The 13,857-nt window shown below is 35.9% G+C and overlaps 1 protein-coding gene across 4 annotated transcripts in view; it reads left to right on the top strand.

Annotated features, from left to right (window-relative positions):
* ZDHHC14 (zinc finger DHHC-type palmitoyltransferase 14) overlaps positions 1 to 13,448 on the top strand; it is a 108,233-nt gene extending 94,785 nt beyond the window's left edge. For 2 of the 4 annotated variants that reach the window (XM_035538542.2, XM_035538541.2), the window contains exons 8-9: positions 3,044 to 3,146; positions 12,239 to 13,448. In XM_035538542.2, coding sequence (XP_035394435.1) covers positions 3,044 to 3,146; positions 12,239 to 12,595 — 460 coding nt within the window. In that variant the 3' untranslated portion in view covers positions 12,596 to 13,448. Of the gene's footprint in view, positions 1 to 3,043; positions 3,147 to 12,193 lie in introns of all 4 variants that reach the window. The other 2 variants (XM_035538540.2, XM_035538539.2) reach the window with 1 other exon arrangement.
* The last annotated feature ends 409 nt before the right edge of the window (positions 13,449 to 13,857 follow it).

The raw sequence follows: 13,857 nt of genomic DNA, 5'->3' as shown, positions 1-13,857 counted from the left end.
TAATTAGATGTTACATGATGGGCTATTGAAAGTTAATTAGACTCATATATATCTAACAGATGTGACATGAGTCTAGAAGAGCAATACACTTGGAACCTTGATTCTACAACTAGTTTGATAATTGTTCATATTGCCTTTTCACTCAGAAATCTGTTATTTAAATTGACAATATTTTTTATTTGTGCTACTCTTAACATATACACACCACGTTGATTTTGGTTCTCTTAAACCAAAGTAATTCCAGAGAAAGCTTACTGGATTAATTTCTGCTGCATACGTTTTTCACGTTACAGATCCAAAACATTTGTATAGTCAAGGTTGTTTATGTTTTTGTTTTTTCATCTTGAATTAAATATAAGACAAAGTAAACACTAGAGGAAAAAAACACTGGCATCAGGAAAGGCACAACTTTCTTCTTACCTCAGTGCCCAGTGGTTAGATAGCTCATCTAATAAGTGTACAGTAGAGGCCTAGTTCCTCTGTAGATGGATTTCTACATGTAGATGTAGAAATGATTTCATCCTGTAGATTATTTTTGTGACAATACTCATCTATTGAAGCTGGTTTGCTTTGTCTGGAATAATGTAGGTATGAATCTGTACTATTGAGAAAGAAAGAGGAATTGACTTTATAGTCCAGTGGCCAAGGTTTTTCACGCAAGTGGGATTTCTCTCTTTGCTCTTGTGAATACCAGAGATTCTTCCACAGAGCAGCAGGAGGTCAGCAGGAGAGGCTGGCATCTTTTCCTAAGGAGACAGATACCTGAGATGATATTTCCTCGTACTGGGTTAATGCTGTAATCCCTGTAAAGAGTAACCCTGCCTCTGCTTCCTGCCTCTGGGAATGGGGTCAGAAGCCAACCCTTTAATCCTGCTCTTTTGCTTTTCATAGAAGTATGTGACATAAAAACTCAATGCCTTGCTTCAAATTCTTTTGACTCCACATGGAAATAGTTATTAAAAGTATATAATGTTTCTCAGTATTTGAAATAACTGCTTTGACTGATACAATTAGCCACACACAATAAACCAGAGTGGCACTGGCTCCTGTGTTTTCACAGAGGTTGCACATTTTTTTTCCTAAATTTCATATACTAATATAATTTCTTTTAGATGATAAAGTAAACGTAGAGTTTCTGCAGGGAGATATTTTGTGACTATAAGAATTTTCTGACTTCAAAACAAAAGTTATAGCCTTACTTTTTTTTGGTTCTTGCTCCTTCCTGATTTGAAATCTAACAAAGAATCTAATCTTCCGCTTGTGAACGAGATCACTCTGAAATATTTAATCTCAGGTGCATGCCAAATCACTAGATATTCAAGTTTGGTTTTTTCCTCAAATAACCGTAAAATAGCTTACTAGTGATCGCAGCTTAAAATGCAAAAGGTTCAAGTGCCTTTGAAAATGGATTGCAAATTGAGATAATAATTTAAAGTCTCCTCACTTCCTTTAAATATCGTGTTTCTCATTTGAAACCCGTGCTAGCAAATTCAGAGTGCATTTTACAAGTCCTCAACAGTAACTTTCAAATCTTAATTTGATTCATAGCTGTCAACATAGGTCTAACTAGTGATCTGATATAATAACACACTTTCTTCAAGCATCTGATTTTGGAAGGAGTGCTTTCCACAAGACAGATTTTAATTTCAGATGGATTTTTAAGTGGCGTACATTAAAAACCTGTTCTGCAAAGCTTCTTGACAAGAGCTTAAATTGTTTTTTGAGTGGTGGATACATCATTGGCTTTGGAGAGGGGAAACGCCTTAGATTTTTCTGTACGTCCTGTTCTTATCTTTTAAAATTGAGGTTGTCTTGACCTAGAGGGGATTTAGAGGTTCCATAAATCAGCAAATAAAACCAATTCTATGCTGACTTTAGCTCTTATGACAGGAATGCCTTAAAACACCTTAGGTTTTAGTAACAGGAAGGATAAAACCTCCAGTTAAAATTTGTTATCCTGGGTTAAAAGGGAGGTATACCTTTTATCTTTTAACACACACACACACACTAAGAAAAATTTTACAGCATTCTTGATTTCTCAAGCTTGCAGTTTTCCAGATGGGAAGCAACACTGTTCATGTCACAGGAAAATAACATTATCATTTATGAATTAAAAATGTACGGAACTATAATTGAAACTATATTTAATTAAAACATCTTTGAATTGAAGCATAAACAAAAAAAGTTTTGAGAAGTTTTTGTTTTGAGTAGAAGTGATATGAGCTAATCCACATGTAGAATACAGTACTGGTGTCTGTACATTCAGCTTTTTATATAATTATTAAATGGCAAAACCATAGTAACTCAGGTAGTTTTCAAACTGAGGGTAAAATTGTATGTGGAATTTTAGCAAAATCTTTAGCTACATCAGGTGATTCCATTCATTTCTTTTATATAATCTTACATAGATTCTTACTTCTTTCTATCAATTTATCCACAAACCCTTTTATTTTTCTTTGATTTTCTTATGAGTACATCACTTTGATAAGAATAGTGGAGAACTATGAGCAGTGTTAGATAGCTGTCATGAAGCACCTGGCAAGTAAGTTGTCTGAACAAAAGTTCCTCTTTCTTTCTTTCTAAATGTTGTGATTAATTAGCTGTTAAGAAATCAGTATTTTTGGACTTGAGCTTTAATTTTGAGGTTTAGGAACAGAATAATAATTTAAAAAAACTTTAAAATAGATTCTGATTCAAAACGCACTAATGAGATTTGTAATTTGTTTTCACACCTGTGGTTTAAAATGCATGTTTTCATGGTATCTGCTGGTCAGCTTCTAAATTTTTTGTCCCTGATAAACCTCCAGAGAAGTAGCAGCACATTATAACTATATGGAGAGTAATATTACAAGGAAGGACTTACCTTGATGATGAGTAGAAATGAAGTCTTGCACTTCTTCAGTTGATTGAAAGGGACATTTGAAGTTATTGGTAGTGTATTAAGGTTTGTTGTATGCTATAATTTTTTTCTTTCCTTTAATTGAGGAGTTATTGATCTGAAGTATTTCTAACTCTTTTTTTCTTTATTTTGATTATTCCATAGTTTAATTGACAGAAGAGGATTTATACAACCAGATACACCCCAATTAGCAGGACCATCAAATGGCATCACTATGTATGGGGCCACACAATCTCAGAGCAACATGGTAGGAATCATCCCATAGTGTTCGTCAAGATCCCTGTGAATGTTTTCCTTCTCCACTTTCATGTGAACTAATCAAGTAATAACTAACTGGATACAGCTGACACTGGGTAGAATGACTTGTTTATTAACAGTAAAGAAAGAAAAACAAGGCTTTTTTTAATGTGTTTCACAAAGTGTAATAGCTAATGCTCATGGATTCTTAAAAAAAGTTTTTCTACACTGTTGGTTTATTGAATATACCGACATTTTGACTTGTACTGTTGACACATGCTATGTTTTGAACTGGAATATTCAAGTATTATGGATTTGCTCTGGTTCATCAGTTTCCAACTGATTGTTATTTGATGTAGCACTTTTCTCGTACTATCTTTCCTCCTTTGTTTGTATACTGCAGTTTTGCATAGACTAATGTGCTTTAAAAAGCAAAGATGAACAAAGAGGGAGAAGTGTATTGAATAAAGAGCAGGAGGACACTGAACTTCCAATGAACAAAACATGGCAACTGGGTTGTAACAACAAAACTTTTAAACATTTTTGAAACAGTGCCAATAGTTTTTACTGGTGGTTTTTGGTTTTGTTTTGCTGGTAGCAATGGCTGTTATAATGGACGCTAGGATTTCCAGTGCCAAGGAGAATAACTGAAAGAGATCTTTTTCCAGAGGCAAGAATCTTACATATGTGCCTACTTCTGAATTGTTTTCCACCTATCTTTACATTATCATGGGTTCTAAGATTTTGTCCAAGAAGCCATGAGTTATGTACCCCCTTCCTCTGCCACAAGGAGGAGGCCACAAAGCCTTCTAACATCTTCACAGACAGATAGTTTCAGTGTTGCTGATAAACTGGTATAAAAATTTTACTCTAGTTACTAACCTGTTTTTGCTTATTATTTTGAGAATTAAATGGAAGCTTAGTTAGTCTCCTTAATGAGAAAATGTATTAGGGACACATTAAGTCTGAATCTTCTGTGAGATGCATTTGTGCAGAACAAGGTAATGCTCTGTGCAAATTTTTCTCAAAAAATTAACCCTGAAAAGAGAAGGGGAAGTTAAAGGAAGAAAAGAAAGCAAAACTTAAAAATAGCCTGAGGTCTTTCAGGGTTTACCTGAACTTCCTGACTTTGTCAAGACTAATTATTTATGATCATCAGCCCTCAATAAGTTCTTAGCATTAAATTATCTTAACATTATAGCAATTAAACTCACATTGTAAGAAGATACTATCATTATGAGATGTTAATGAGCAAACCTTTTTTCAGTTAAATAGAAGATTGTCTAAATTTATCTCTGGAAATGGAGAAATCTTTTATGGTATTACTTTGTCAAACAGGCAGCTGTTATGATTTTAGAGTGTAGTACCTGTAAATACGCAAATGCATTTCTTCAAGGATTTGAACTTCTTATATCCTTGTATCATGGTACTTAAGGCAAGAAAGGTTTAGGTTCTTTAACAGTTGTTAGAGATGCTTTGAAATGTGCAGCTTTCATTCCTGAAAATGATCTCACAAAACAAGTTTTTAAAATGTAACAGGCCATGTCTTGTATGGAGGAACTCTTTGAGACAGTGATACCATTACATCTCAGGGTGTTATTCCTGGTCTCTATGGAAGACCAGTTGGATTCTAGTGGCAGCTGCATATTAGCGTTAAAATTTCTCCATTGTTGTGTTGCAAACTGTTAAAGACCTGCTTAATCTCTCTAGCACTGTTTTCTCTTCCCTATTTAAAATCTTACATTCTTTCCTGAATTGTTCGAAGCATAAGAAATTATAAATGCGTTTCCTGCTGGCAACAGTGCAGTGGAACATAACTTTGCCTTTTATTTGTTCTTGTTTCACATTTTCCTTTTTCTTTTTTCTAAGGTGGATGTTTTTGCTCTTCTCAGTGGACCTTGTACCTATCTTTGTTCTTCTCTTTCCTGTCTCATAAAGCAGCAAACAACAAAACTGATTTCCCTAATCCGCAGTTAAGATCTCGATCTCATCCACATAATGGGACTTTTTTGTGTGTGTAAACAAAATTAATTCACCTTACTGCTAGCTTAGCTTTCATCCATTCTGCTTGGTTACCAGATTTCCCGTTCCAATTTAAATTTAGACAGAATTAATCAAGTAAAACTTGATCATTCTGTTTAAAACTTTTTCCCACAAAGTGACCTCTATTGCTTTTCCAAGCTTTACATTACCAGTCTCTCTCATCTATCTTCCCAGTACACAATCTTAGATTCTTCTTCAGGACTTTGGGAGCAGCAGTGCTAGGAACACCAGCCATTCACTTGCTCTCCTCTGAAAAGAGACTGCTGGAGTTTCTCAAATGAAAGGCAGTGGAGTACGCTTCATGGCAGAGGGGAAAAAAAAAGGCACACAACATCCCATTTATTTTAGAGAAGGAATCTCTGCAAGATTCTCTAGAATTCCTTTTGCTGGGAGTTCAGAAGCGAACATCAAAATTTCCTTTGGTGATTGAAAGTTTAAAGCATTGACTGGCTCAAGCCCAAGACTGTAGTGGATGGAGAATGGTAGAGGCAAAGTCTTTGTGGAAGAAGAGGTTTCCTTTTTACCAGCTGTCCTCGCTGACAAAGGTTATGCAATACACGGAATAAGATTCCATCCTCCCCTCTGGAAGGTTGCATACCTCTTGGAAATAAAGACAGAGGCCTAAACTGAAAAATGCATTCTTGGAGCTGAGACAGGTAGGCCCCAAAGAACTGGCTGGTTGAAGGAGCTGAGTCTGAAACTGCAGCTCGTATTAGTGTGGGTTCAGAAAAGGACAAAGAAAGTTAAATTTCTTAAATTAAGATCATATGTGGGTCAGAGCCTTAGTCCATAAATACTGTTTAAATGGGCAGAGGTTTAGCCATTTATACATCACCAGAGATGATAATGTTATTTTAGCAATTTACCTCTGAGTCCAGGAAGTCATTTATCAGAGATCTGGAGTGTGTTCCAGTACACCTTTATGGCATGTCTCCTAGGATTTTATTGCAGAATGCATTACATCTTATGTCTATATTGACTCTTAATTTCTAACCGTTATACTAAATCCGAATAGTGTGCTAAAATGTCTCTTGCACTTTGATATTAAAGATCTTAATGAGCATTTGCTCTCTCACTGTGTTTTCTTGTTCCATTCCTTCCCTCTTTCCATCCCTTCCCTTAAATCTTTTACCCACTGAATGGTATCTTTCTAAATAGAATTCTAGTGCCTCATCCAACCAGCCCCTGGTCATTTCTTAAGTCTCTGGAGGTTACTTAGTATTATATTCTGTTCTCATTTATTTTAATACATCTAGCAGATCATCATTTTTGCATTTAAGTTCAAAACAAGTATCATTCTACGTTTAAAGTTGCCAGACACTTGTTTTCAGTGCAATAAATTCTCTTATTCAGCATACCATCTGTGAGGCATTATTATTATATTTAAAAGCTTTAATGATAATTTTGCCTTTAAAACTTCAAATATTTCATATAGGCTCTATTCTTGCTATTGACTCTGTTTACCACAGTCTCAAAAGTCAGGGCTTTTCTTATCATCAGGGCTTCACAGACCCATACTATTTCGTAATTTTTTTAGATCTCATTTTAAAAAAAAAAAAAAAGAGCTTTTTCTCCTGGTCTCTTCTTAGTATCTACCTTATTCTACTAAGGGATGAAGCTATATTTACCTTTTTGAAGGCTGGTACCACATAATTTTTTTTCTTGGTATATTCCCAGTGTTTTTGATCTTTTTCCCAACATAATTTTAAATTAATCCAGCAAATTAATTAGCCAGCTTCTTAATATCCAAGTGACAAGCATGGTCTCTTAGAGCTAATAACCTGTAGATCTGATGTTTCCAAAGTATTTCCCTATAGCATTTTATTGCAAGCTCTTCATTAGTTTAATTGCCTGAGCATCTCTCCTCTTGTTCTAAAAAGTTTGCTGTTTTGTTTTGTTTTGTTTTTTGCATGACAGGCAGTATCTCAACCATTATGAAATCATAATTTTCTAAGTATGTTCAATTCTTTCTTTCCTTTTTCATTTTAAGGTTTAATTTTCTTTGTATTATGGAAAGGTTCTTATTTCAGCATAAACCCGTCAGCTACTATTACCTGAATCTGACTTCTGTAGTACTTAGCTTTATCTTAAAAGCCTGAGTTGATTCTTGGGTTTTAATACACAGGGTCTTTTCTTTAGTAATGTTATGAAGAAACACAGAATCCATCTCACTCCGTGTACATTTTTTTAAAGAGGTATGGGTTTGGTTTATTTTTACTATGATGTCTCTAGGAGTCCTCTAACGCCTTAAGTGCTAGATTTTACTTCCATCTGCCTTTATATCAGGACAGGTTCATTTCTTTGTTTTAAAGAAATTTACTTGTACTCCTGTGTTCTAGGTATCTTCTTAATGCGTAGGTAGCGGCTTGTGTGCCAAATTACCTTATACCCAGTCCTCCCTTTCTCAGATGCAAGTTCTTTAGTTAGAGAGTTTGTTTTCTTTCTTACGCATACCACTGTGAATCATAGGAACCATTATAGTACATGTGCAGCTGTTTCTTACCAGTGAGACATGCAGCAAGTCCTCTCCCAAATGTTCATATCAGTATTTCTAGCAGTGATCTGCCAAAAAGAATCCAGCTGATGCAGGGAACATTAACTGACAATCCCAGTGTGCTACTATGATAGTACAAAAATCAGCAAGGTTTGGAGCCCCACTTTGCTGAGAGTTTTACAGGTGTTTCCCTCAATATTTACAGTTGTACTTGACAAATATGCTTTTTCATTGCCCCAGACAGAATTTAGGGATCTTACCAAGTCAGCATTACTATGGCCAAGGTTGATAGAAATTTTTCATTAAAGCATTTTACTTCATAGTTAAAACAGGTTAAGGGCACATGCAGTTAATTGTCTTTAGTATTTTGCTTTGAATCGCAAAGAAGCGATTCTTTTGATCGTGCATGTTTGCTGCATTTTTGTTCCCAACACAGAGCAAGATCAGAGCACATGGACTAGGCTGCTTGCAGATGTGCTCCTGGAATGCCCCCAGTGTGTTCTAAACATTCATGGGCTCTCGGTCCATAAAAGCAAACTGTAGCTAGTCTGAAGTAAAATCCCTGAAAGAGGAGTGATTTCACCTTTGCATCAGAGCTGTTTCTCTTCATAGTTCCACTCTTATTGCACTGTACTTCTTGCTAGTGAAGCTACTGTCTTGCTGGGCTTGTGGCTTGGTTTTTGCACAGTACCTGATTCTTGGTGCGGAATCCTACAGCCCTTGTGAACAGTTATGCAGCTCCATTCCTCCACTCTTTACCCATCTGTTGTATCCATCTAGTATGGTATTTCAGCATCCTTTCTGTTACTGCTCAGCACTGTCAGTCAATGCTGTGAGATCTCTGATTTTTTTGGTGTTTGTACTTTATTCAGAGGTGCTGAGATAATTCAACTTTTTTTTTCCTCCATCTTTGAGAACTGTAAAAATTCTTCAATGTTACCAGTGTTAGAAAAAATTTTAAGTTAATTTTAAATTCAAAGTAAACAAACTCTGGTTTAGCATTAGAAATGTGAAAAAAAAAAACATATTGCCATGTTCAAGGGCTTTGTTAACGTAACGTGTATGTTTTTTGTAGCTTAGGAAAAAAGCTGACTTCAGAAAAACAAAATTGAAAGTATTGTTTCAGGCAGAGTTGTTTGTATTTATTTGTGAAATAAACTCAGAATTTTAGGCTTTGTCTAATTTGCTTTGGTTTGTGCCTTTTAATGCAAAATAGAGATGGCTGAAATTTTCTGTGCGTATATATTTAATTGAATTTCTGTACTTGTAGAATTTATTAAACTTGTCTTACCTTTGGAATCTGCTGTTCCTCTGAAACAGTGAAAATTGCAAATGGAAAATAAAAATCAGTAGATCTGAAGTAAGAAGGTACTGCTGGAATAATTTATACAGTAGATTTTTAACTATTTAGATTTCAGAGCTTGGCTTCCTTTTTCTGGTTAACAAGATTATCTTGTTGACAGATTTCTGCTCATAGATTTCATTTAGTTAAAAAACCAAATATGGAATCCAGGAAAAACCACCATGCCAGCCCTATAAACAAATCTGATTTCTTTCTTTAGTTTTGTGTTAGCTGTTTAGGCTGCAGAATAGTCTGCTTGTATAGTATGTGCTCTTTTTATCGTATGTTTTTGAGAGCTTCATTTAACACATCTACCTTTTCTAGTATAAGCCCCAACTCTAATCACTTTTGAAAGCTGATTACAGCCTTTTCTGTTTACATAAGATATTTCATGATGATCATTGTTCATTAAATAAAAAATAGGTAAAAAAAAGAAAATTGAAATTGTGTATCTGAATAAGAGCAGAGGCTTTAGGGAAGTCAGATCCGTGGAAAATGAAGAGAGATATAGTACCTGCAAAAGTTTTGTAACATTCTGTTTAGTGGAGCTTTATAAGGCTGCTTTATCTTTTCCATGTTGATTCAGTTGAAATGCAGTAGAGTACAATAATAATAAAATTAATTCAGACTATACAAAGAATTCAAGTAAATTATCTCCAGCTATTTTAAAGCTGTGTATTTGTATTGTCTGAACACATGAAGTAATGGTTTGCTTTTGAAGATCAGTGCTGAAGCTTCACTAAAGCCGACTAAGTCAGCTGAGATTGGTGTGGTTTTTTTCAATGTACCCCAGTGGTTATGGGCAGTCCTTTGTTATTTAACATGCACCTTAGCTATTGCTTTTCAGAGCAGATGGATTTTGTCTTTTTGAGGTTTGAAAAACCAGTTAACAGATTTTTAAGTCTGCATAGTAAGGTTAGTTCAAGGGGTATGGTTTAATTTAAATGAGCAGGGATGAATAACAGTATATTAATCAAGAGTGAGTTATTCACAGCGAATTACTAATTGAAAGCATGACTTTAAAGACTCCTGAACAATTTTCTCCTTAGTAAGGTGCTTATGCAGGGTTTTGGCTTTAAGCCTGTGATTAATCCCTCTGAAATTTACCCCATCCCTGGAAGCGTTCAAGGCCAGGTTCGATGGGGCGCTGCACAAGGTGATCTAGTGGGTGGCATCTTTGCCCGTGGCAGGGGGGTTGGATCTGGATGGTCTTTAAGGTCCCTTCCAACCCAAGCCATTCTATGATTCTATGAAGTTATATGGAACTACTTAAATTGTTTGGCTGAGGCTGTTCATAATTTTGTGGGGGCAAAAAATTGCCTGAAACTTGCATAAACTTAATATATGTAACAAAGTGAGTGCATTTGTCTTTCTGAAAGCGTAAGTGTTGGAAAATACATAACTGAGTAAGGGTCAGACTTCTGCCTGTCAGAAAGTAGTTGGTGTCAGGGTCCTAAACCGCTCAGATGTGTTTAAAATACTACCTGTCTACTGTAACCAAGCAGTCAGCTTGCACTCTGTATGAATATAATGTGTGTGCATCCACCATTAACCTATGGAATTAACCTGTAGAATCAGAGGACCTGAAAATATCAGAGGAACCTTTCATAGTGATGGTTTTCATCATAGACGAGGGGAAGCAAAAGTTTTAATAAGAGTTTGCATAGTGTATATCACAGTGGCTTATTAAATAATGGGCACTATAGGAAATTGCTGCAATGTCGGTAGCAGTGGTTACTGATGATTGGCAATATCTTGAATACATGTTGGATTTGTAAAGTCTTTCAGGAATATGATATAGATTGAAGAAATCAGTTGTAAAGTAGAGTATATTTAACGGAATCCTTGAAATAATAGTAAATAGGCATGTCCTACGTCAGGATATGTTTATTTTTACTGTTTGCTTCCAAATTTTCTTTGCTGCATTGGATTTATAGTTGTATTCGATCAGTGTAGCATTTCTCTTGCACAGCAGAACAGTAGTGTGGCAAATGAATCAAACGGGATTTTAAAAATCTGCAGATGTTACAACTGATCGGGCTGTGAAGTAAATATATATTAAATATAAATATATTAAATATATTATATTAAATATATATTGTCTGGAAGCTCTCAAAAATCATGCCAGTTAGAAAGAAGAACTTAAACTGAAATAGGCAATAGATTTACTAGCCACCTAGCCAGCTGAAACACCCGCCTGTCTTGTCATCTCAAGGAATGAATGACAACTTTGTGTAAACAGTGCTTAGGAATGATGCAGAGCCAAAAGCATTCCTGGTAGTACTCACTGAGCTTAATTGGATTTATATAATGCTGAATTTGGCCTGCTACTGTGAAAGTGCTTGCCAGAAAACTTTTGTTTAGTAGCTTGACTGTCTGTATTGTCAAGATTAAATTAATAAAGAAACAGCCTAAAAATCATGAAAGCTATTTTTCTATCAAATTAATAAATATGCAGTACTGTCTTATTTCTACATGTCTTCTAGAATAAGAATATAATGTATTAAATTGGAAAATAAAAATTGAGATCACAGAGGCTGTGTCGACACCTATATCTGTATAAAACCATCTGCATCAAAGGAATTCTTGTTCTGGAAAACGTCTGTAGCACCTTAACTCCTACATGTGAAAACCAGTAAAATAAGACACACGCCTTGTGTTTTTGACTTTGGAATGATGCTTGAATTTTGCCTTTGGGCCTCTCTGAACTGCCAGTTACTCGAGGATAAAAATGAGTAGAGCAGAAGTGATTCGCCTGCCTGCTTCCCTCACCTAGAGCCAGGGAGGTTTTGAGGTGCCCCATGCAGTGAGTTACACAAGGACTGCTAGCTAGGCTTTCCAGATTGCTTTGAACAAGACTAAGCAAAGTATCTGAATTACAGTACTTACAAAAGTAAGGATTTTGGAGGTAATCCAAAATCTCTTATGTGAACACTGTAAACGTTTATTATAATTTACTTTGATAAAAATCCAAAGCACCAGCTTAGTTATGCATGGTTTTTTTTCCTGGGTAGCATGCAATGAGATTTTTGGGTGGCTAACCACGGAATGGTACTAATGGCTCTCTCTTTTTCTCTTCACATCCCATTCTTTTCCATGTCTTTTGTCCATTTTCCTCCTTTTTTTTTTTTACCCTGTTTTCTTTGCCTTATAATTTTGACACCCTTCCATTCTACAGTGTGACCAAGACCAGTGCATTCAGAGCACTAAATTCGTTTTGCAGGCTGCTGCCACCCCTCTACTACAGAGTGAGCCCAGCATAACTAGTGAAGAGCTACCTTTACCTGGAAAGACTTCTCTCAGTGGGCCTTGTGCAACTCTAACTCTAGGGCAACCAACACCACCATCTTCCATGCCAAATCTCACATCAGACACAGGTTTGACAGACATGATACCTTTAAAAGAGGAACACGAAGGCCATCAGTTTCTTACTCCTGAAGAAGCTCCGTCACCCCCTGGGATGCTGCCAAGTGGAAGTCCTATTACACACAGCCATACAATGCATGTCCTGAGTCTAGCCAGCCAGGATTCATTGCATGAAGACTCAGTACGTGGTCTCGTGAAGCTTAGCTCGGTTTGAACAGCTTTTATGAACATCGCACCACTTCATGGTGTCTACACAAACCTTTAACAGGAATGACGCTGCAGTACCACTGTAAGACTTCATAACATGGCTATAGTGGAAACTTTGTTGCATAATGGAGTCTACTAAAAAGACAAGTTATTTTTTCCATTGGAGCTATGGCATTTTTTTGACCAGGTTGTTAATAGCAATGCTTTGGTGGTGACTGTATCTTATTTTTAAGCAAAACCAGAAATGGTCAATAAACTTGTTTCCTGCAGTTTGGGTACAGCAAGTTGGAATTCAGCCTGTAACAAAGACCATGTACAGTACAAAAGAGAGATTCTTGGATGTAAGTGTCATGCTCTGTGTTCTATGCTCTTGTAATACACACTTGTTAAGGCTTACCACACTTGTGGCCAGAATGATCTGCACTTACATGTTATGCTACTAATATTTGAGGTAGAAAATTACCATTCCATTTGTTAATATAAAATTAAAAAAAAAAAAAGACTGCAGATATGGATTTGCATGCCACGCTACAGTATGTGTTACGGTGGTGTTGGTATTAAGAGAAAGTGCTGCTTTTTTATTTGTGACTTTCAAAGTGCTGTTTCATTTAAAGACAGTGCAACAAACAAATTAATGGACTATATTATTTTTTCAATTTATTAAAGTTTATTTTAAATTTATCAGTGGTGCCTAGAAGATGGAAAGTTACTGATTTGATCATGTTGCATATCATTTAACCTTCTGTTTAAGTGTTTAGAGTGAGGTATTGTGTTGTGCCATACCATAAGATTCTTCCACTCCCTAATGTGATACAATTACCTGTGGACCTCCAATAAAATGACATCCTCTATTTCTTGGACACGTGTACAGTTATCCTTCCAGTTTTTCTGGGGAAAGAGGGGAAGATCGTGATTGTTGACATAGTTTGTAAAGGGTTTAACTGGGATATGTTTACTTAATGAAACCAAACTTCGGAGGAAAAGTTGGTTATGATGAGTTTTGCTTCAGAATCTCTTACATCTTTGTTTGAGATGTGTATTTGTACCCATCACAAGTCTGTATTTGGAAACAGTAGAGTAAGAATTAAAGTCCAAGCAGACACTATGTTCCTTATGTGGCTGAAGGTGAGGAGCTTGTGATTCAAGAGAGAGGCAGCGTTGTGAAGTACAAATGTTTAACAATATGCCGTAGCTGCCTTCTGGCCATCACACTTCACTTGTATTTGTCCTCTTGTATTTCAAATGCAAATGTTGATTTCAGATCATTCT

This window comes from Cygnus atratus, chromosome 3 (assembly GCF_013377495.2).
Source record: "Cygnus atratus isolate AKBS03 ecotype Queensland, Australia chromosome 3, CAtr_DNAZoo_HiC_assembly, whole genome shotgun sequence".
Lineage (NCBI taxonomy): Eukaryota > Metazoa > Chordata > Aves > Anseriformes > Anatidae > Cygnus > Cygnus atratus.
Note: the sequence above shows the minus strand (reverse complement) of the source record. Positions and strands in the feature narration are given on the sequence as shown.